The sequence below is a fragment of the Myxine glutinosa genome, chromosome 9 (genome assembly GCF_964187855.1).
Source record: "Myxine glutinosa chromosome 9, kmMyxGlut1.1, whole genome shotgun sequence".
Taxonomy (NCBI): domain Eukaryota; kingdom Metazoa; phylum Chordata; class Myxini; order Myxiniformes; family Myxinidae; genus Myxine; species Myxine glutinosa.
Window position 1 is genome coordinate 30,918,643 of NC_136269.1, and position 24,876 is coordinate 30,943,518.

General features: G+C 48.6%; 1 protein-coding gene across 2 annotated transcripts in view; it reads right to left on the minus strand.

Annotated features, from left to right (window-relative positions):
* Positions 1-950: 950 nt before the first annotated feature.
* LOC137435496 (poly(A) polymerase beta) overlaps positions 951-24,876 on the minus strand; it is a 97,133-nt gene continuing 73,207 nt past the window's right edge. For both annotated transcript variants that reach the window (XM_078784251.1, XM_078784252.1), the window contains 4 exons: positions 13,541-13,894; positions 1,967-2,098; positions 1,788-1,829; positions 951-1,694 (listed from right to left, as the gene is read on the minus strand). In XM_078784251.1, coding sequence (XP_078640377.1) covers positions 1,596-1,694; positions 1,788-1,829; positions 1,967-2,098; positions 13,541-13,894 — 627 coding nt within the window. In that variant the 3' untranslated portion in view covers positions 951-1,595. The remainder of the gene's footprint in view (positions 1,695-1,787; positions 1,830-1,966; positions 2,099-13,540; positions 13,895-24,876) is intronic.

Below are 24,876 nucleotides of genomic sequence, written 5' to 3' on the forward strand. Positions count from 1 at the left end.
TTGGCCAAATCTCCCAATGGTGAAGAATCACTTAAAAATTCTCCGATCTGGTTCTGGTTCTTTACCAAAATCTATTCATTTCGTCCTCGTCACACCCAACCTCTCCATAAAATTTCGTCCGAATCCGTCCACAACTTTTTGAGATATCCTGTTCACAAAGACATACAGACAAAGAAAAACACACGGGTGAAAAGGTAACTGCATCCACCTTCAGTGGCGGAGGCAATAATCCAACAAGGAAAAAAATAAAAGAAAGCGGTAAAAGCAACATAATTCATGTTGAACAGCAGTGCACAGTTTGTTGGAAAGTGCGGTGTGCGCGCGCCTGCAAGTCACGCACACACACCACAATTAAAAAACGAGTTCAAATGTTTTGCACTAAGTCTTATCACCACATTTGAGTCATCTTACCACAAGCGCCAATAAAATACAGGGCCACGTTGTTCGAACGGGACCGCAAGGATGGCGAAGCTGAACGCGAATGGCAGAGCGGTTGCCCACGCAAAGCGAGGGTGGCGAAGCTGAACGCGAATGGCAGAGCGGTTGCCCACGCAAAGCGAGGGTGGCGAAGCTGAACCGGAATGGCAGAGCGGTTGCCCACGCAAAGCGAGGGTGGCGAAGCTGAACGCGAATGGCAGAGCGGTTGCCCACGCAAAGCGAGGGTGGCGAAGCTGAACGCGAATGGCAGAGCGGTTGCCCACGCAAAGCGAGGGTGGCGAAGCTGAACGCGAATGGCAGAGCGGTTGCCCACGCAAAGCGAGGGTGGCGAAGCTGAACGCGACTGGCAGAGCGGTTGCCCACGCAAAGCCAGGCTGCTGCGGAGATGTGACGCAAAGGCCCCTCTCCAGAAATGGCTCACAAAAGAAAAGGGGAATAGAAAACAACCGGCCCAAAAAAAACGTGGGGGCTCAGTTCGCATTTCACCAGAATGACGACGACGAAGATTGCAATCCATTTTTTTTTTGTTTTTATACTTGCATTGTGATTTTTTTTTCTTTTTACAAGTTTCAGGATCAAACGTATATTACACAGAAAAATGGAACCGCCGACAGCACAACACAACGGAAGCATTCGGACTCCAACGCGTTTGGGGGACGGGGACAGAAGAGTTCAAAACATGCGTCACATCTTGTAGTCCTGAATTTTGCGAAAAGTTTTTGGGTTTTTTTTTCATTTAAAATACGTTAATTCATTATACAATGTAAACTTCATCTCCGTATCTAGGACAATGACACTGGACAGGTTGTGCTCGGTCATGGCAAGCAAAAAACAAAAAAGAGCGATAACGATACACAACGTAAGCGAGAGTTTCTTCAAGGGTACACAAACCCATTTAAATAAGGACTGGAACATATAACTCGTATAAAATACAATGGTACGTCAGTAGTGTGCGGGCAAAAGGTGTCTTAACGACCTTCGTGCTTTCCAGGTCCACTCCATTGGGGTTTGCAAGGACACTTCTGACCAACGAAGCGGTTTCTGATTGGGCAGCACCTTCCTTCTTTCAGTCACGACGAGTCCAAAAGTTCGACATGACCCATCGAGCCCACTCCCCAACCCGGCCTGAGGTGTACGCACATACTCCGCACCTTTGTTCAGCGGTTCAGGCGAAGTCTAATAGAGTGTCGGACAATTCGGACCCTCTTGGTGGGCAGTGGAGAGAGGGCATCAGGCAGTTCATTGCTGGCTCGTCGCTGCAAAACATGTACGGCTTAGTAACAAACATCTTCACAAAATCTTAGGGACTTTGTGCAATGAGAGAGTTTGCCAAACCTGCTCAGACATACCTGGCAGTGAAGTAGTGCATAGGGGGCTTCACATTTTACTTCCTGTAAAAAAGATAAAAAGATTCACGTTAAAATCGGTTCATAAAGGTAACACCACCAGTTCAGTGCGATACATTAATACTTTGTGATCCGTGACGTCACTGCTGGTTAGTCTCAGAAATAAATGACTTATGCTATACCATCACAGCAGGCTCCATCTCCTCAGGACAATAACTTTCTTTGTTTTCTTCCATCGGCTCATTTATCATTTCTTCATCCGAACGAGAACATTCTTTCTCTTCCTCCTTTGGCTCCATGTCTCCTGTGTGATCCTGCAGTCAACACAAGAATGCACAAGTGACAGAGCAAGGATGATTGGCCGAGAGAGTTAGTGTTAGAGTTTAAACAATTTAAGGAATCGCTCGTCACCTTGAGACGTTTAAAACACTTGGCCTGTTTGGAATTCTCCTCCGAGCACATATCGAACGGTTCAAATCCATTATGGAACGTCATAGTCCTGCACATGTTAGTAGTACAAGTTCCTACACGAGCTGTAGACCCCGTTGGTAGAGGCAAGATTACTTACATAGTCAAGTGACTGGGCATCGGTTATTAAAATGGAACGTACATGCATTCAAGCGATGTTTCAGTATACAAAAGTCGAGGCTCATGTAAAACCTAGAATGCATAACATAATAGCCGGAACACAAAATAATGAGGGAAATACACAAACAGAAGGGTAAAGGGACATTTGGAAGAAGAATGCTTTTTATTAAATATGCATATCCCATAAAAACTGTTGTTCTTTCTTCGTGATCTGAGACACGAAGACACAAGGGGTGAACAAACTGTGTACAAGCTCAAGCAGAACAATCAAGGGGCTGAAAGAGCAGGAAGAGAAAAGCAGTGAAGGAAGAGCATGAGAACAAATAAATGGAAAGGTGCGTGGAGGGAGAGGTGAGGAAACAGTAGTCGAGAAAGGAATCGGTGGGCTTTGCGAGAGTTAATAATGAGTTATGGATGGAGGATGAGCCGAGGAAGTGGTGAGCAGCCATCTTGAAAACATGGAGGGAAAAGCAAGATTGAACAGACTCAGGAAGTTGGTTCACCAAGTGGGAGAAAATAGTAACAAATAGGTAGAAATGAGCAGTGAGACTAGAGTATGGGAGTTTCACCTGGTACGGTGTGTGTGTTTGTGTGGTAGGAAAAGCTGGGTGAGGGACGGGGGCGACAGAGCACAAAAAGAGCAGAGGGTGAAAAATAAGAAAGGAGGAAAGGGAGAAGGCAGGAGTCACCGACATATCTGCGCTGCGGGAGTAAGTGGCCCAGAGACACAAAACCCGCGTCACTTCAATACATGAAAGTTGTGAGCAGGGACACCACCCCAAAAAGGATAGCATTAATCCATCAATCTGCAGATCAAGTCCTTGTAGGTAAGTAAGCCCACATTTGCCAAGGAAAGACTTGTACTTGGAAAGAAGGAAGAAGAGGGAAGAGCCATCCAGCTAGGAAATCTGGGACGTGTCCTTGTGCCTACAGTTCTTGGCATATTTTTCTCTCCCACAGATATAAACCTTTGGGTAATCTATAGACGAACAACAAACGCCTGCATTATAACTGCAATTGTCGGTTAATGAGAGGATCACGTTAACAGGTAATCTACCCAATGAAAAGCACACCAAGCTTCATGGTAAGCATTGTTAGCAAGGACATGGAAACAGTTTAATGATGACTCATGCAAAGGCCTTCATGACTCGCAGGGAGATCCTGCAGCAGATGTTGCAATTGCTGTGGTTTCCTTTGTTCTTGTACAAAGTTATAATTGGTAGAACAATGCACAGTTTGATGCACAAAGCACTTTCCAGCAGAGGAGAAGCAAGTTGTGCTTTCGCTTGGGTAGAGCAGGTTTCCCACACTTGAATGCTTCTGACTGGTATGCCATATTTACCCAGTGCATTTCCACTTTCCAAGGTGTTGACAGCCTTGAGTCTCTTCTGGTGATGGTCCCTCATCCAGTCCTCCATAATTGAGAGATCCTGGATAGAATTGAGAGCCATTTCAGAGACTGCATTTTCCCTGGAATAAAGCTCAAAATACAGCTCCACACATCTCTACAGACCAGAAATTCTTTCTCTTCCTCCTTTGGCTCTTACTCAGGGTTGCAGGTCTGCAAGAACAACTGGGTCAGGGGGATTGCGGGAGTGAAGAGGGCGGATAGAAGGAGGATGGACAAACTGAGGGAGGAGATTGGTGTGCAGATGAGCTTGATAAATAAATAAAAAAGCCGGCTTAAGTGGGCTGCACACCAGGTGCGGATAGAGGAAGAGAGAATGGCAAAAAGTGGATAGATTGAGGGAGTAAGGTAGGAGGAAAAGAGGTAGACCATGGTTGAGATGGAAAGATTTGTGAAGAGGGATACTAGTAACGTGTGGGTGGTTGGAGAGGAGAACGATGGCTGTGGACAGGGGGAAGTGGAGGAGTATTGGGGTTCAGGCAGGGCAAAATCTTGGTACAATTGAACTTCATCCCTTGTAAAGGGAAGAGAAGAAGAAGATTGATGTCCCCATAAGAAGATTTCAGGGGAGCTATTTTTATCGTACAGGATGTTCTAAAAGGACCCGGGGGCAACTTTGGTTGTTAATACATTTAGAACCACAAATGATACAATGATACCCTTTGGTTTATACGGCACAGAAACTCAGTTTTGTGCACACCATAAATCCACTTCAATGTGAGCTCCGTTTGTTGCGCACAGGACATCAAGGCGGTACACGAGTTATTGTCATGTTTGGCTCAGCATGTTTGTGTCCACCAGTATGCATGCAGCTGTGATCCGAGAACAGAGATCCTGCAGATTTGCCACCTTGGTGTTGGAGACATCTTTGACAAACCCCCACAGAAAAGAAATCAAGGAGGGTATGTCTGGTGATTGTGAAGGCCAGGTGGTTAGTCTGTCTCTGCCAATCCTGCGACCTGGAAATTTTTCATTCAGGATCGCTCGAACGACTAAGGCCCAATGAGGGGGAGCGCCGTCCTGTTGAAAATGATAGCAGGTTGCAGGTCTTCAATCTGTGGGAAGGTGAATCCTACCAACATGGTCATGTAAATTGTTGAGGTTGCTGTATCCTCCACAAAGAAAAATGGACCCACCAAGTGGTCATGGAGAAGGCCACACCACACATTCGCCTTTGGACTGTCGGGTATGTGTTCAATGCCCACGTGTGGGTTTTCAGAGCCAGAGATCCTCGCATTGTGCTGGTTGACCTTTCCCAATACATGAACTGGACAAGCTTCATCTGTGAACATAACCTTTTTCAGGTAATCTTCGTCATTCTCTATGCGACTGAGAATTTCCAAGGCAAATGCGTTGCATTTGGGTCTGTCATTTGGTTTGAGTTCCTGCAGAATCTGCACCTTATTGGTACAAACTTCAGTCTTTTATGTAAAATCCTGTGTACAGTGGTGGTTGGTAGTCCCAGTTCTCTGGATGTGCATCGGATTGATTTTCTGGGACTTTGCTGAAATGATTCACGCACTTGTTCAATGTCGGCTGACACATTCCAAGTGTTTAAGCAGTTTTTGATTGATAGAATTTTGAAATTGGTAGCAATACATTTCAGGGCGAAATAATTATCTGGTAAAAAATAGTTTATTCAGTAAAGATTTTATTGCAATTTAAGCAACCCTTTATTTTCCACAAAACAGTATAATGCATTGTCCAATGCTCATGCATGCATTGTCCAAAGTTATAAAAAGAAACCCAGACTCAGAAATTTCAGATATATTAATGACAATAATATGATTTCATCAATAACAAGCACTTAACACAGCCACTGAGCTTGGGGAAAGTGTCGTCACTCCCATCATATCAAACTTCGATTGTTCTTTTTCACACAAGATCACGTGGGGTTGCTTAACAATTCCATTTCTTTATGTTTTTGATTTTGACTAATATAAAGGAAAGCATACATAAGACAGGAGGAGTTATATATTCCAATAAAACAAACTTTATTTTTGTCAAAATGTTGAAGATGAATGACAGGTACTGTATAATGCTGAATAAAACATATATATTCTCGGCTTAGCGGATGTTGTCAAAGGCCTTGCCTGGAGGGAGGAGTGCGCATGCGCGTTTGCACGTCCACATTTGCACTCCAATCCGTTTTAATTTTGCACTTCCAGGCGGACTTGGGCACATTTCGATAACATTGTCAATTTAACTAGAACGCCACTCAGTAGAGCGCATACTCCCGCCGTGGGTTTAGTTGGAATAATACGTTTTGTTTAACATCCCCTCTCCCCAAAACAATAAAGGAAAAAGAAAGTAAACACTGTCAGATAATTTATTTTGATATTTCTCGGAATTAGAGGAGAAAAACATCATTTATGAATAAGAATAAAAGCTTTAATGCAGTAAAACAGAAAATATCTTTCCCAAAAAAATTTCCCCAAAAACTTCCTGGATCCAGAATAATATCCTGAGCTTCACCAAAAACGAATCAATTCTTCCTTATCCCAAGCGCAATCATCCCACTAACTTTCATCCAAATCCGTTCAGAACTTTTCCAGATATCTTGTACACACACACACACACACACACACACACACACACACACACACACACACACACACACACACACACACACACACACACACACACACACACACACACACACACACACACACACACACACACACACACACACACACACACACACACACACACACACACACACGATCGAAACCTGAAAATCGCAGAGCCAGAATTATTTATTTGGTCTGGCAAGCCCATGCGAGGTTTCTTCTTCTTTAGCCTTTCACAACCCTGGGTGAATATGCGATCTTTTTTAAAAAAGTTGGAATTTTGCCAAATCTGTTTTATTCGTTTGTTAATAAACCTCAGCCATTGACAAATCTGGAACCAAGTCTTTATAAGTTCATCAAATACTGACATCGCGAATGACATTCGCCGAGCTAAATGTAATCTCTTCTGAGGTAAAAACAAAACAAAAACAAGTGTTAAAGCATTATACGTATCAAACGATACATTTAATGAAACGGGGAAACCTAATACCCACTTTGGTGGTTTTAAAATGACAAAATATGTCTATTATAAAAAAAAATGAACATTGAAGACGATGCTGCTAAAAAAACACACTGCTCTAACGCATATTTTCATATCTATTTTTACATATGTCATGTTTTTACTAAAATAGTAAAAAACTATTTTTATATCAATGTTAAATATAGAATATATAGAAGATAATGTTAAAAAAAAATGACCCTATCTTCCAATGGTAAAAAAAAAATCCTTCAAAAAATTCCTGGATCGGGAATAATATCCTGAGCTTCATCAAAAACTAATTAATTCTTCCTTATCCCAAGGGCAATCATCCCACCAACTTTCATCCAAATCCGTTCAGAACTTTTCCAGATATCTTGTTGACAAACACACGAACACACACGAACACACACACACACACACGTGAATGCATTACTCCCTGGTGGGAGTAATAACACGGTTTTTCTGGTGGCCCAGGAATCGGACCCCGGTTTATCTGGCGGCCCAGGAATCGGATCCCGGTTTATCTGGCGGCCCAGGGAATCGGACCCCGGTTTACCTGGCGGCCCAGGAATCGGACCCCGATTTATCTGATGAGCCAGGCATCCGACCCCGGTTTAACTGGCGGGCCAGAAATGGGACCCCGGTTTATCTGGCGGGCCAGAAATGGGATCCCGGTTTATCTGGTGGGCCAGAAATGGGACCGCGGGTTATCTGGCGGGCCAGGAATGGGACCCCGGTTTATTTGGCGGGCCAGGAATCGGAGCCCGGTTTATCTGGCCGCCCTGGAATCTGCCCCAGATTTATCGGCGGGCATGGAGTTGGTCCCACCCAGCTTTATCAGCGGACCTGCATCAAACCCAGCTTGATCGGCGGGTCTGGCGTCAAACCTAGATTTATTGGCAGGCTGGGAATAGAATCCGGATTTATCGGTGGATCGCCAATATAACCCAGATTTATCTGACGGGGTGACAATCTAATCCAGATTTATTGAATGGATGGAAATGGAGCCCAGGCAGACAGGACAGCCAAATGCAAGTATTATATCAAAATCTGTGCTGTATAATCGACATTGAGCATCGTATAAGCAAAAACACAGCTGAAACTATGTTTCTCACAAAACGTTGCTGCTTTCTGTGAAATGTCTGAGAGCTTTTGCCTCTGCATGATATGCTCTCTCATGATGTCAAATACAGGGAATCCCTAGTTTATGAACACCCGGTTTCAAAACATGCATTCATACGAAGATATTTTATAATCATGTTTCCTTCTTCGAAGGTTCAATCCATTCACACGAACATAGCGTGCGGTATGTTAAAAAAAAAGTGCTAGTGCTAAAGTGCTAAATGCAGGGAGGAAAAGTGCCTGAAAGCCAAGTGCTAAATGCAGGGAGTCGGACCTGGAGAGTCAATTGCACATTCACACCATAATTCAAACATCATTCACATGGGCTTCGCTCCATCACTCTTCCGTTATTTCACATGTCATTTTCTCCACGGATTATTTACAGGCATGAGAGACAGCTCTACCTGGTGCACTTCATCCTGCTCCCTCTAACTAGCTCGTTATCCCTAGTCACCCCTTTCACTGCACAAGTTTGCTCTCCTCTATGTTATTCATTCTTGATTTTAAAAGTACATTTTATGTAAAAAATGGAGTTCAATAGGCTTTTCGAACATAGCGCCCTGAGCGCACAGAAATCGGACGCTTGGGAAAACTACGATTGTATGGACATGGCGTAGGGATTCGTTCATGTTCCCATGATGCATCTGGCCTTTTTGGTGGCAGTGGCACCATACTGTACTGTATTGTATATGTTGTGGTGCTGTGCACACACGCCTCGATTGCCAGAGAGGTAGGCCACAACACGTTGGTACAAACAAAGAGTCTTTATTAAGAGCTCGCACTTCAGCACTGGGCGGGCTCGAGCTTAGAGCCCGCATATATGTCCCGAGGCCACGCCTTGCCCCCGGGCGTGGCCGATCGGTCGAAAGGCGGGGCATGCATTTTCGTTCCCCGCCTGGACACTCGCACCACCCACTGGTGCGCGGATTTATTGTCCCTTGTGCCCGCCACACGCGCTCCCCCAGAATTCCCGCGCACCTGAAGGGTGAGTTTGCGGGGAAGCCGGATGACCCGGCCGAAATGCCCCCTGGCGATGCGTGCAGGGCTGGCGGGTAGTGGGACGGCGGGGCTGGGGGGTGCCGGGGGTCCGACCGCCGGGGGGCGGCCTCGACGCGGAGGCAGAGCTGCTTGCGGGGGGTGGTCGAGATCGAGGTGGGCCGGCTTGAGGCGGTCCACTGAGATACGATCCGGGGCACCGCCGATGTCGACGGTGAAATATTTGTCCCCGGTCTCCAGCACGCGGAAGGGCCCGTCTTAAGGGGGCCGCAGCGGTGCCCGGTGGGCGTCGTGCCGGACGAAGACATACTCCGCCGTGCGAAGCTCCGGGGCGACGTGGGAAGGCGGGCAACCATTGTGTGCCGTCGGCACCGGGGCGAACCTCTGGGCAGTCTCCTGCAGGGTGGAGCGCTGTTGCGCCGCGGACCAAGGAGCCGTGGAGTCGGGGATAAATTCGCCCGGTACCCGCAGTGGTTGCCCGAAGACCAACTCCACCGAGGACGCGCGCAGGTCGTCCTTGGGCGCCGTCCTGAGGCCCAGCAGGACCCAGGGGAGCCTGTAGGCCCAGCTGCCGTCACGGAGGCTGGCCCGGAGCGCGGCCTTCATCGAGCGATGAAAGCGCTCGCACAGGCCATTGGCCTGGGGGTAGTAGGCCGTGGTGCGGTGTAGTTTTACGCCGAGCCCTTGCGCCACCGCGCCCCAGAGCTCCGAGGTGAACTGGGGGCCGCGGTCGGACGAGATGTCCGAGGGGGCACCGAACCGGGCAACCCAAGTGGCGATGAAGGCCTGCGCCACATCAGCCGCAGACGTCGCCGCCAATGGGACGGCCTCCGGCCACCGTGTGGTGCGGTCCACCATGGTGAGGAGGTGGGTGAACCCCCGCGAGGGGGGCAGAGGTCCCACCAAGGGCCAACGGGGCCTGGGTGTGGCGGTGGACCTTTGCGCGCTGGCACGCGAGGCATGTCCTGGCCCAGTCGCGGACGTCCTTCCTGAGGCCATGCCAGACGAACTTCGCCGTGACGAGCTTCTGGGAGGCCTTCGTGCCCGGGTGGGACAGGCCGTGGATGGCGTCGAACACTGGGCGCTGCCAGCCAGCGGGCACGATGGGGCGAGGCCGGCCGAGGGAGACGTCGCACAGGAGGGCCGCGCCCGCGGCGTCGAACGGCACCTCGGTGACGCGGAGGCCCGTGACAGCGGTCCGCAAGGCCTGGGCGCCGGGGTCGGCGGCCTGGTCTTCCGCCATCCGGGCATAGTCGATCCCGAGGTGGACCGCGTGCGCGACGGACCGGGAAAAGCAATCCGCCACCGGGTTGTCTTTACCCACTACGTGGCGGATGTCTGTCGTATACTCGGACACGGCAGAGAGGTGACGCTGCTGCCGTGCCGACCACGGCTCGGCGACCTTGGCCATCGCGAACACAAGGGGCTTGTGGTCGACGAAAGCCGTGAACGGGCGGCCCTCCAGCAGATGGCGGAAGTGTCGGACCGCCAGGTGGAGCCCGAGCAGCTCGCGGTCGAAGGTGCTGTAGCGGCGTTCGTGCGGGCGAAGCTGCCGGCTAAAAAAACGCCAGCGGCTGCCAAGCGCCACGCACCCACTGCTCGTGCACCGCGCCCACCGCGTAGTCCGACGCGTCGGTGGTGAGGGCGATCGGTGCGTCGGGCGCCGGGTGTGCCAGCATGGTGGCGTTGGCCAGGGCCAGCTTTGCGCCCGCAAACGCCGCGGCCATCGGCTCCGACCAGGCGATGTCACCTTTGCCCGGCTTGCCCCAGAGGGCCTCGTGCAGGGGGCGGCGGAGCTGGGCGACGTGGGGCATGAAGCGGTGGTAAAAATTTACCATGCCCAGGAACTCCTGGAGCCCCTTGATCGTGCGGGGTCGCAGGAAATCCTTGACCGCCTCTACCTTGGCCGGTAAAGGGACGGCCCCGTGCCTGGTGATGCGGTGCCCCAAGAAGTCGATGGTGGCGATGCCGAAACGGCACTTTGCGGGGTTGATGATTAGGCGATGCTGGCCCAGGCGTTCGAAAAGCGTGCGGAGGTGGAGCAGGTGATCCTCCCGGGATGCGCTCGCGACTAGGATGTCGTCCAGGTAGACATAGAGGAAAGGTAAGTCACGCAAGACGCTGTCCATAAGCCGTTGGAACGCCTGGGCTGCATTCGTCAACCCGAAAGGCATTCGCAGGAACTCGAAGAGGCCGAAAGGCGTGATGACGGCCGTCTTCGGTACATCGCCCGGTTGTACGGGGACCTGGTGGTAGCCTCGGATGAGGTCCACCTTGGAAAACACGGTCGTGTTTGCCAACCGGGCGGAAAAGTCCTGGATATGCGGGACCGGGTAGCGGTCGGGGGTGGTGGCATCATTGAGCCGGCGGTAGTCGCCGCACGGCCGCCATCCTCCGCCGGGCTTCGGCACAATGTGCAGCGGAGAGGCCCAAGCGCTGTTTGAGCGCCGCACGATACCCAGCCGTTCCAGCGTGGTGAACTCCGCCTTCGCCACGGCGAGCTTCGTGGGTTTGAGTCGGCGTGCCCGGGCGTAGACCGGCGGCCCGACCGTGGGTATATGGTGCTCCACCCCGTGTTTAACGGCCACCGCTGAGAAGGTGGGCCGCGTGAGGGCCGGGAAACTGGCTAGGAGGCGGGTAAAGTCGTCCGCTGCCGGAAGCGTGCAAACTAAACTCGCAAACTATTCCTTTCCGCAAGCCGCTTGGCAAGCTGCTCGGTGAGCCGCTCAGTGAGCCGCTCAGTGAGCCGGTCAACGAGCCGCTCAGCGAACAAGCGAGCGAGCTGAAGGTTTCGGCCTGGACGAGACGTCTGCGCTTAACGTCGACCAACAAACCATGCGCACATAGGAAATCCGCACCGAGCAGGGTCATTGGCACGCTGGCGGTGACGAACGACCATTGAAAGCGCTGCCCTCCGAACCGCAGTGAGAGGCAACGCTTCCCGAATGTGCGGATGGGTGTACCGTTGGCGGCAAGCAAAGCGGGGCCCCGGCCCGCGGCTTGCTTGTCGGACGCGGAGGCAGGGAGGACGCTTACCTGCGCTCCTGTGTCGCAAAGGAAACGGCGCCCGGACAAGGTGTCCGTGATGAACAGGAGGCTGCCGGAATGGCCGACGCTCAGGGCCGCTAATGAGCGCCGGCCCGGTCGTTTCCCGACCCGTCAAAAGAGCACGGCGGGCGACACGTTTTAACCTTGCGGCCAAACCTGGCGTGGTAGTAGCACCAGGTTTGCGGCGGTGACGGCCGCGGCGGCCGTGGTGGTGGTAGTGGGCGGGGCGCAGCAGCGGCCACGAGGGAAGCCGGGGGCGCTGTAGCCTCTGCCCCCGGGCTCCACTACGGCAGCACCGTAAACCGACCGCGTGTCGCAGGCCGCAAAAAACTTGTCGGCCTCTCCGGCCAGGGCGCGGGGTTCCGTGATTTTGGAACCGGCCAGCGAGAGGCGCACCTGTATCGGTACCTGGCGGAGGAAAAGTGCGTGGAACAAGAAATCCGGGCGCTGGTCTCCAAGCAGCGACAGCATGGAATCCATCCGGACGGATGGTCGTGTGTCGCCGAGGGCGGGAAGGTCCAGGAGGCGGTCGGCCCGTTCGATCTCCGTGAGCCCGAACATGGCGAGGAGGAGATGTTTGAGTGCCTCGTACTTGTTGTCGCCTGGCGGGCGCCGAAGGATGGACACGACTCGGGCGGCAGTGCCGGGCCTGAGGGCGGCGACCACGTGGTAGTACCGGGTCTTGTCCGCCGTGATGCCTCGGAGCTGAAATTGTGCTCCGGCCTGCACAAACCGAACGTCGGCTTGTGCTTCCCAAAACTCCGGGAGTTTGATGGCGACGGCGTTGGTAGCCATGGCGCGTTCGGGGGTCAGCAACGGCTGAACCAATCGGGGTCACCAGTGTGGTGCTGTGCACACACGACTCGATTGCCAGAGAGGTAGGCCAGAACGCGTTGGTACAAACAAAGTCTTTATTAAGAGCTCGCACTTCAGCACTGGGCGGGCTCGAGCTTAGAGCCCGCATATATGTCCCGAGGCCACGCCTTGCACCCGGGCATGGCCAATCGGTCGAAAGGCGGGGCATGCGTTTTCGTTCCCCGCGTGGACGCTCGCGCCACCCACTGGTGCGTGGAATTATTGTCCCTTGTGCCCGCCACAATGTACACATTGACCTCCCCCAACTGCCGTATCTGTCGATTGGCCAAAAACGATTTGTACAGACACGTGTTCAGTGTTGCACTCTGGTAAGGCTTGCTCGGGCATCAAGTGAGCATTTTTACATTTTTTTGCTATAATAATGATCAACAATGGCTGATAAACGTAAAGCAAGTAGTACCAGTGACCACGACTAAAGAGTGCTTCTTAGGCTTTATTATTATTATTATTATTGGATATATTTATAGTATCAATTTATTCATTTTTGATTTAAAAAGTACATTTAATCACGTTTTATGTAAAAAAAAATAAAAATCGGGTTTATTTGCGTTAGGGAACCGATTAATCACTTATTACATGCATTTAAAGGGGATTTATTGATCCAGCTTATGAGCACATTTTCAGTAACAGTGTTTGTAAACCGGGGAAATCCCCGTACATGTCTTACCAAATTTTCTGCATCAACAGAGGATGGACCATTTTTTGGTCTCTTTGGCGAATCCTGTGGAATCAATGAGCTTGTCCGCTTCAGGGCTGTGATACTCTTTTGCTTTGTGCTGGCACTCATCGTTCCAGGCTCTCCTTGTGTACTATCTGAGGGAGAGAAGATCATGCACTGTCTGGCCTGTCCGCACAGCAAGCTGCCTGGTCCTTGGCTTCTCCCGATTAACTCGCTCGCAAAGGATGCGAAGGGCAGGCTTAAACATGGAGGAGACGGGCCTTGCATAGGCCTGCCTGCCTCACTGTGAACTTTCATCTCTCTGCTGCAAACTTCTAGGCCAGATGTGTTCTTTTCCGAAACCTATGGAGGAATCAGGGGACACACAATTGCATTACGTTGGTGATTCAGAGTAGACTATCATATGGTGGAAACAGAATGAAGGGGGGAAAAACCCCACCCAAAACCCCACCCCCCCCCAAGTTGAGGCACATTTATTATTCTTCTGCAGATAAAGGTTAGATCCAATTGCACATGCAAAATCCTCCCGCCGAGAAAACGAATCACAGAAGAATACAATGTAATGTTTTGTCCGTTTGCAAATTATACATCATGCCACTCAGGCCCTATTGCACTCGAGGTATGCCAAATTTCCAAGCCAAAAATTTGAAAACCAGTATCATGATAAATGAAAGCTTCACTCACAGTCATAATTAAGAATCTTTTTTCATAAAAAGTCAAACTAGTTGATCTCTAACCACCATTATTTGACAAAACTATGTATTTAAAGAAATACGAAAAGCTTTTTAAAATTAATTTAATTTAGTTCCATGTGGTAAGGGCTAACATGTTGGCCTAGAGGGACACATACTCGCCTCCAAGCTGTCTGGCATAGGTTTGAATCCAAACCCAGCTCTAAACTGCCATCCTGGTGTTTCACAGGCAGGGCGATTTATCAATGCGTGTGCCGTCCCTCAGATGGACGTCAAACTGATGTCCCGTCTGCCAGTATTAGGTGGTGGGCATTAAAGATCCCAATGGTGTTCTTCACAAAGAGTAAGCGAGCTATCACCGGCACCCTAGCCAAATTCAAAATTCCTGCCCGAACCTACAGGGAGCATTGCATCAGCGGCACAGCCACACCCTCAGCCAATGATGCTACCCCCACAGCCTTGTGCTGCTTACAGAAGAAGAAGAAGAAATATATGCTGTGCCTTATGATTATTGGTTTTGATGTAAAAAAAATTTGATTGGTTCAGAACCCCCTTTGACAAAAAAATCCCGGTGTGTACCCCGATTTAGAATAGGTACACCGTATCCCTGCGCATCGTAAGAGGCATCCACTCCACATCCACAACACTAAGGGTTGGCGTCAGGAAGGGCATCCGGCCATAAAAACATTGCCTCAAACAGAGAACCATGATGGTCATGGGGCCCGCCAGGCTAACCCCCGCTCTAGCGGGGAAAAATGGCCTGAAAAAACGATCATTCATTCATTCATTCAGAATGTTTAATGTTAACCCTGTTCACATGCACGAACACACATACGTACATATGCACCAAATGTTCAACAGATCCTGGTGATTGGTCTGAATCAACTTGTGATTTCAAACGACTTATTACCCCAAAGAGCCGGGAAAGGCTTTTGTCATCAGTCTGTGCATTAGTGAGCGATTCCGCATGTAAATGGACTTCATAATATTGTTTGTTCATTGGCAAATCGACTGCAATATCTACAATTACGAATGTTCCGTGTCGTTCTCTGCAAGATACGTGAAATTTACAAGTTGGAAAAGATCTCATCCCAATGTAAATAGAGGGGTCAACATATGGTTGAACCCCCAAAAAATTGATACAAAAGGTTTTTCAATGGATTCTGGTACCATTGGGCATGCTAAATAACATACTAAAAATCTAGTAACATCTGACTTCCGGAAAGGGGTCCTTTTCAAGATGGCGTCCAAGATGGCCACCGGGAGCTTAAAATGGCCATATCTCAACTATTATTCAACCTAGAAAGGTGGTTTTGGTGTCTAACCCTAGGTTTTAGGGCCCAAGGAATCCAATTGAATCAATAAAATTACCATCAGTTAATTATTTATTGACAAGTCCAAGATGGCATCCCAAGGTGACATCCTGATCCACTAAAATGGCTCTGTCGAATAGTAGTCAACCTAGAGAGATTTTTTCAGTGTGTATACCTAGGTTTAAGGCACCGAGGAAATCATCAAAATTACTTAAATAAGCACAAAGTAATCAGGTAATCCAGTAAGCCAGGTTTACCAGCCCATTAGGCAATTGTTGTCTTATACAGTTAGTCGCTATTCATCGTCATCCTCCGACTCACCAGCTAATGAACCAAGTGTGTGTTTCAGATTGGAGATAAGAGTGTAATGTGTCTACACCACTGCCACCTGTGACTCCAGTCCACAGTATTCAGTGATTACAGAATCCCTGGTGTTGGGCTAGCGGTCAGGGTACCAGCTTGGGATCCTAGGATCCTGGGATCCTGGGTTCGAATCCCGGTCGATCGCTGAATTAACGCCAGGGGGGTTGACTCAGCCTGTCATCCTTCCGAGGTCGGCTAATTGAGTACAAGTTCACTGGTAATTCCCCGTTTGTCGTAAAAGGCGACAAAAAGGGTTGGCGTCAGGAAGGGCATCCGGCCGTAAAACATTGCTTCAAAAAGGGGACCGAAAAACAACAACAACCACGGTCCCCGAAAAAGGCCAACCCCCGCTTTGCGGGGAAAAATGGCCTCTAAAGGTGGTTATTTTTAAAATTATATTATTACAGACAAAGGTTTGGACAAAGCTTGAGAGGTTATGGCAAGGGACAGATAATTTTATATTGGGGAGGGGGGGGGGGGGGTGGGGTGGGGGGAGGGGGGGACTGAAAAATCTGACAAACAATAAATTTTCATCTCAAAAGGAATACGTATATTATTTGGTGCATGTATGCATAAACAAAATCCATATTTTTTAGACATTTCCAAAAGAAATGTACACAACTTTTCCCAGCTATAGCCTGGGGGGAAGGAGGGCACTCCATGTGTTCAGGGTAGTAGGACTGTGCCACCCATAAGGGTGGCTTTTTGGCAATTTGAGTATATTCAAGGGTGTGGAAAATTCCATGTGTTGTATATTCAAATTTTGTCACAGTTAACTCTCAGTTAACTGTCAGTGGCCATCTTCAGGAAACAAAAAGAATTTGGAAGTCAGAGTTTTGTACTAATTTTGGGGGGTTAGGTGGTTACTTTCCATATATTGACCATTCTAGAGGCTATTTGCATTTCGTTATGATTTTGTAAAGGCACTAATCATACGTGTATTAATTTCTTCTTTTTTTTCTTCAAGGTACAAGATGAGTGCATCCTGCAGTGACCAGATCTGTCCCATTTGTCAAGGCAAATTGGAAGATGGAGGTGATGTAGGCAAGATTCGCCAAAAGGGTGCTGATGGGATCAATGAAGCTAGTGTTCGGAGAGGTGACACCATTGCTGTGACTGCTGGCTGTAAAGTGCATTTGAACTGTCGCAAAATGTACACAAACAGTATAGAAATTGATCTTCATTTAAAGAGGAAACAGGGTGGTGAATCCAGTACCACTAAAAGGAGTACTAGGGTTTCTGAAGGTCCGTTCAATAGCAAAACGGATTGCCTTTTCTGCGGCACTAGTGTTCAGGAAGGAAGTGCAGACTATAGTTATGTGAAAACTGATATCTTTGCAAAGAAAATATTGCTATGCTGTGATAACCGGCAAGATGAGTGGTCTTTCAAGGTCAAAGGTAGAATTGAATACTATCATGGGGATCTACACGCTGCAGACTGCGTGTATCAAGATTGTAGCAGCCATTTCAGGTGTGGCCGTCATATACCCCTGCAATTTCAGACAGATCCTGATCCAAAGCGGAGGAAATCTGGAAGGCCAAAAGATGAGGACCAAGAACAAGCCTTCTCAAAGATGTGTGCATACCTTGCAGCGAATGATGAAGAACAGCTGACTGTTTCTGACCTTGGGTGTAAAATGAAAGTATTTGTCTAAGGCCGATTCCCTCCCCTATGGTAATCAATACCTAAAAAGACAGCTGAAGGAACGGTATGGGAACTGCATATATATTGCAGAAGGAGAAGGTTTAGATGACATAGTGACAACACACAACAACAACATGCATTTTAAGGCCATGTTCCCTGCTAGAGCGGGGGTTAGCCTTGCGGTCCCCATGACAATCTTCTCCATTTTGCCCTATTTTCTGCATCTCTCCTTGTTAACCCCCTTGCCCGCATTTCTTCTTCCACCATCTTTAGCCAAGTCTTTCTCGGTCTTCCCCGTCCTCTACTTCCTTCTACATTAACTTCCATCACTCTTCTCAACCAGTCACTTTCATCCTTCCTCAATACATGACCAAACCATCTCAACCTGTTCCTCTTCACAGCATCAATCACAGGCAATATTCCCATCATCTTTCGCAATTCATCATTTGTCTTCCTCTCTCTCAACGATACTCCGCACATCCATCGAACCATTCGCATTTCCACCCTTTCCAGCCTTCGTTGCTGCTCTACGTTCATTACCCATGTCTCGCTCCCATAAATCATAACACTTCTCACACATGCAGCATACACCTTTCCCTTCAGCTTCAGCGACACTCTCCTCCTCAACAGCACGCCACTCAGTTCCCGAAACTTCTTCCATGCACATCTCACTCGAGCAACCGTTGCCGAGTCTGATCCACCTTCTCCATTCAGCATGTCTCCGAGGTAGCAAAATGTTTTCACACCTTCCAGCTTCACGCCGTCTCCAAGATCCAACTCAACATTTCCTCCATCTGCAGCTCCCTCTGTGCACACCTTACATTTGAATGTAGCTGCCACACTGGTTAATGACCCTCTCAGACCACTACATTTTTGATGAACCCACTCAGCACACATTGTACATTGAATGGAGTTCACTCCGACACCCTTCCTACACACAGCACACGGCCACTTCCCAGTTCTTTCCACCTCACCACATGCTTTACCACTTGCCATCACCTTTGTCTTTCCGATATTCACCTTCAGACCTTTTGTCTCCATACATTCCTTCCACTTGTTCATCTTTTCCTTCAGTCCATCCATACTTTCCGCAATCAACACCAGATCATCTGCATACAACAACTCCCACGGTAAACCCTCCTTTACGGTCTGAGCCAGCACCTCCATCACAGCTACAAATAGTAGTGGACTTAGTACCGACCCCTGATGCACTCCCACCTTCACCTCAAACTCACCCACTGTTCCCGTCGTTCGTCCTTACAGCTGTGCGTGCTCTTTTGTACATTGCCATCACTACTCTGATCAACCATTCCTCCACTCCTAACTTCCTCAATGCCCATGTCAATACTTTGCGTGGAACCCTATCGAATGCTTTCTCCAGATCAACAAACCCCAAAAACAACTTCTTCCTCTTATCCATGTACTTCTCCTGCAACTGCCTCACAATGAAAAGCACATCTGTCGTTCCTCTTCCTGGCATAAATCCAAACTGCATTTCGTCGATCTTCACTTTCTTCCTTATCCTCCTCTCCAACACCCTTTCCAATACCTTCATTCCATGCTCCAATAACTTTATCGCTCGGTACGAGCCACACTCCAGAGGGTCACCTTTCCCCTTGTATAGAGGGACGAGGGTACTCAGTTCCCAATCCACTGGAATGCGGCCTTCTTTCACCGCCAAATTACAGATCTCTGTCATTCTCTTCACACCCCAACTTCCTGCTGCCTTCAACATATCTCCCACAACTCCCGTCGGCCCTCCCGCTTTTCCACTCTTCATTGCTTTTATCGCTTCCTCAACTTCCTTCTCAGTTATCTTCTCTGCCGGTCCTAAAACTGGGTTACTCTCTATGTTGCCATCCCATTCATTCTCTGTATTCAACAGCATTTCCATATATCTTTTCCATCTTCCTTTAATTCCATCTGGGTCGACAACGGTTTGTCCCACTTCATCCTTCAAGCAACTCACCCCCATCACATCACACCTCTCTTTCGCTATCTGCTTTGCAATCCTGAATACTGCTTTCTGACCCTCTTCCGAATCCAAGCGTTCTCCGAACATTTTCCTACATGCCTCCTGCGCCTTTGCTACCTCTTTCTTTGCAGCCTTCCTGGCTGCCTTATAACTTTCATGCTCTGCTGTTTCTGCTCCCGTACCCTTCGCCTTCTGCCACTCTTTGAACTTCTTCCTCTTCTCGTCAATCCTCTTTCCAACCTCAACATCCCACCACCATGTTTCCGAGTGCCTCGTTGGTCCTTTTGTCCATCCACATACCTCACCAACGGCTCCCAACAGACTAGCTTTCATTGACATCCAACCACTTTCAAGCTCAACCACATCATCCTCTACCCTACTCAGCCTCTCTTTTAATGCCTCCCTTACTGTCACCTCTTTCAACCTCCACACCTTCATTCTCGGTTGGTACTTCACCCGCCGAGCTCTCCTCGCACCTTTCACCCTTATGTCGCAGACAACCAAGTGGTGCTGTGAAACAGCCTCCTCCCCCGGGATCACCTTTGTGTCCCGGAGGTGCCCCCTATCTCGCCGACGCACCATCAGGTAGTCAACGGTTGTCGTCGACCCACCTGACGTGTATGTAACAAGCTTATTGTCCTCTTTCTGGAACTGAGTATTACAAATCAACAAATCAGCTCCATCAGCAAACTCCAAAATCCTTTCACCTTCTCCATTTCTCACACCATATCCGTAACCCCCATGAACTCCCTCAAAACCATCCATACTCCTTCCCACATGTCCATTCAGGTCTCCTCCCACCACAACAACTTCCTCATCTTTCACGTTTTCCATCAGCTTCTCTATCGCACACCAGAACTTGTCCTTCTCTTCATCGCTTCGACCAACCTGCGGAGCATATCCCGAGATGACGTTCACCAAGAGCTTTCCAATCATCATTTTCACCATCATCAACCTATCACTCACTCTAGTCACTCACCACACTGTCTACAAACTCCTCAGAAAACAGGACACCAACACCATTCACGCCCTCCGGGCACCCTTGCCACACAAACTTGTATTTCTGTCCCTGCCTACCCTTCACCATTCTCACACCACTTCCCTTCCATCTCGTCTCTTGCACACAACATATGTCCACTCTTCTTCTGACCAATACTTCCACCACTTCTCCTGATCTCCCTGTCATTGTCCCCACATTCCATGTCCCAAACCTCAGAAACCGATCTCCACTTCGGGCTGCACCCTGCCCATATGTACTTGTGATTGTCATGGTTCTCTTTTTGAGGCAATGTTTTTATGGCCGGATGCCCTTCCTGACGCCAACCCTCTTAGTCGTCTCTTACGACACGCAGGGATACGGTGTACCTATTCTGACCAGGGTACACACTGGGAAACGTTTAAAACATGTAAATTCTGGGGGTGGGGGGGGGGGGGGGGAGGCGTCAGCATCACGGCTGCGGTTTAAACATATTCCAACAATATCCAAACAGAACGATGAAAAAAACAATCCGGGAAAAGTCTCCAAGCGAGAACGTCGATTTGAGAAAGAAGGAGCAGAGGCGGAAGAAAACGAGATACAGGGGGCGGGGCACAAGCCGAGACGAGGAGGAGAGCGAACAAGCACGTGTCCGGGAGGAGAGAAAGAATCAATATAGAATCATTTGTCTAGGGAGGTGAGGTGAGGGGGAGAAAATAAAATAAAAGAAACAAGCAATACAGCGAAGGAAATAACCCAAACCGACAAAACACCGACAGGGGGAGGGAAGCCCCAAGTCACCAGGCCGCGCACGAGGTACGACTCAGAAAACGATTAACTACACACAAGTTTGCACGAACCACAAACCAACACCAACTAGAAACACACAATAACACGTACACAGCAAAATAACCAGTGGAAATTTGACAAAGACAAGAATGGGAAAACACTCAAACTTCGATGCCGTGGAGAGCTCGACGCACGCCTCACTCGCCCGAGGAACCGGAAGTCACAGATGCCATAGTGACAATGAGAGAGAAAACGTCACACATCCTCAGATCATACTTCAACAGCACAAACCAAGAAGGTGATGAGTCGCAGAAGAGAGCAATACTTGACAGCTGCAAGGCTCATAAAAAGTGACATCAAGACAAATGTGCCACCCGTTAACGATCAGTACCCGACTACAGAGACACTCAAACTCCAGCCCGCTCTTGATTACATTCCAGAATCACTCAGCATTGTATTAAAGGCCTTATTTGTTGGTAAAGACACATGGCGAAAAGTTGCTAGCATTGGCCATGCAATCATACAGGCAGTCCGACCACGAGCTGTCCTTGCCCCTTTGCAAATTGGCCTTTCAGTGCAAATGCACCACTTAAATCGGTCTAGGTTTCTTGTGGATACCTTGTGTCAGATGGGGTTCTGCTCTTCCTATGGCGAAATTCAGAGGTTTGAAAAGAATGCTGCAAATTGTGCTGCACCAAACATGCTTGGTAAGGATATTGATGTGTTGAACATGGCCTTGTTATTCGCAGCAGACAATGTAGATCATAACATTCTTACAATCGATGGGAAAGGAACATTTCATGGGATGGGCATGATAGCTGCCTTGACACCAGGACAGAAGACAGACCAGCGTATCCTTAGGCACAAAACAACAGAACTGAATGTTGTAGAGAAGTCAAAGGTTGCGATAATAGATCATCGTTTTGCCAAACACCTTCGCTGAGACATCACATTCACAGAACTTCCGAGTTTCACTGAATGTGACATGAAGGTTGATCTGCTTTGGGAGTTGTCGTTCAACTTCAAACAGGCCACACCAGGTTGGCAGGGGATGATGCACATTATTTATCAGGGAAACAAACACCCAGGCCAGTCTTCAGTCAGGTATCTACCGATGATAGACATGTACTCGGGGGACAAGACGTGCATTCTGTCAACATTGGAGTTCCTTTCTGGTCTTGCGTCCAAGCACCACCTTGCCCCAGTAGTTACATTCGACCAGCCCCTATATTGGAAGGCGACAGAAATAATCCTGGATTCACCACCAGACAGCCACCTAAAATCCATTGTCCTGCTGCAAGGCTGCTTTCATACGTTTATGAATTTGCTAGGAGCGATTGGTACACTGATGGAGGGCACAGGACTTAAGGACATTCTAGAGGTAGTCTATGGTGGAAATGCCGTAGCCCATATGATGACAGGCAAATCGGTTCAGAGAGCATTCCGTGGCCATCTTCTTGTAGACAAATGTCTTAACCGTATGATAGTGTCAGAGATGGCAGATGATAGTCCAGAATTTGCAGCAATGGTTGAAGAGTCTAAAGGGATGTATACTGCACTATTGAACGGTGAGATGACATTAGAAACTGTGTTCACCTCAGAGACCCTCGGTCGAATAAACGAAGAGCTGGAGAAAAGGTAGATGGAACTGGGTGCTAGGTCCAAGACAAGTCAATTGTGGCTGAATTACCAAAGCATGGTAAAAGTTGCTATGTCACTGATCAAGGCAGATCGAACAGGTTCTTGGCTGATGCACCTACGCACCGTTTCTGACTGCATTCCGATATTCGCCGCAGCTGGGCATTACAGTTACCTGAAATCAGCATACGTCTATGTCCAAGAGATGGGTCAGCTTGATATCAACCACCCAGACATTCAGAAAATTCGAAAAGGGTTTTCATGTTATCTGTCGCAGCAGCCAGGTATGGGCAGGCCTCAGTTCAGATCTCGTCATTGAGCAGACGTTGATGAGGTCGTTGAAGACCACTGGAGGTCTGACACGCGGAAGCGGCATGTCTGAAGAGCAGAGAGCCCTTTGGACCATGTCAAGCCCCATAACATCAGAGTACAATATCGCAATGCAGGAGTTCACAAACCTGTCATACACGACATCTGAACAGCACAAGGATTTGACAGAGTCAAGGATGAAAAGGGACGCTGCTGACCTGGAGGAGATCAGTTCAAAACTTGTAGGATGCTCACCTTTCTCGCCAGACTCTTCATTAAGGAACATTGTCACTGGTGTTGTGGCTCAGGAAGGTGTGAATGTGCATGAATATGAGTCTGTTGGATGCAAAATCATGCACAAAATGATTGGACAGTATGCATTCACATTCTCATTCAGTAGAAAGGATAAAGCCAGAACCTTTGGACAAACATCAGCTATAAAGGTCGCTCCTGATCGAACCATTGATTCTGCACTTCTTTTTCGACGTTTCCTGGTAGTCTCCCAAACTGGAGAGCTATCATTGCAGGAGGTTATGAGTTATGAGCTCAGTCCTTTCCCTCCTGCCCTCTTTGAAGCCAGAAACGTCTGCCGAAAGGCTGATAAGCCACAACTAGCTCACGCGATCTGTGATCATGCAAGTGATGCCATCCTAGATTCTGTACCAGAAACGGAGATCCACGTCCTTGATGGAGGTTCACTCCTTCACAGAATACCATGGAAGAGTGGAGAAAGCTATGGTGAAATAGCGCAGTCGTATGCTGACTTCACCATCCAGCATTATGGTTCAGCTACGACCATTGTCTTTGATGGCTATGAGTAAGGGCCGTCCATTAAAGACAACACGCATCAGAGAAGAGGACACAATATTCATCCCATTGTCAGCTTCACTGCTGAGCCAAAGTTCTCAGGCAAGAAGGAGGAGGTCCTGTCAAGAGATATCAATAAACAGAGACTGATCGGGATGATAAGTGATGAACTGAGAGAAAGGTATTGTACTGTGGTCAATGCACCTGGAGATGCTGATGTAGATATAGTAAAGGCTGCAGTGGAGGCATCTCTTCTACACACCACTACACTGATTGGAGAAGATACTGATCTCCTTGTCTTACTCCTTTACTATGCGCAGGGAGACAGTAAGAGCCTTTATTTCAGATCAGACAAGTCCAAAGCTGATGGCAGTTTTAAAGTGTATGACATCAACCGTCTAAAAGAAATCCTCGGACATGACGTGTTCTCAGTTGATATTCATCCATGCCATGACTGGTTGTGGCACGACTTCTCGGATTTTTGGTGTTGGCAAAAAGACTGCTTTCCAGAAGCTTGTAAAAGGAGACCCTGTCCTTCGGTCTTGTGCCAACACATTCACCATCCCAAACCAGACCACAGAGGTGATCGATGACCTTGGATGCCGAGTAATGGCTATCCTCTTTGGTGGCAAGTGCAAAGATTCCCTTGCAACAATGCGATATAACACCTTCAGCAAGAAGGTTGTCTCTGCTTCGTCTTTTGTAACACCCGAACGTCTGCCCCCAACTGAATCTGCTACCAAACTTCACTGTCGTAGAGCGTACTACCAGATCATGGTGTGGATGGGAAAAGAAGAGGGTATGGATGCCATGAAAT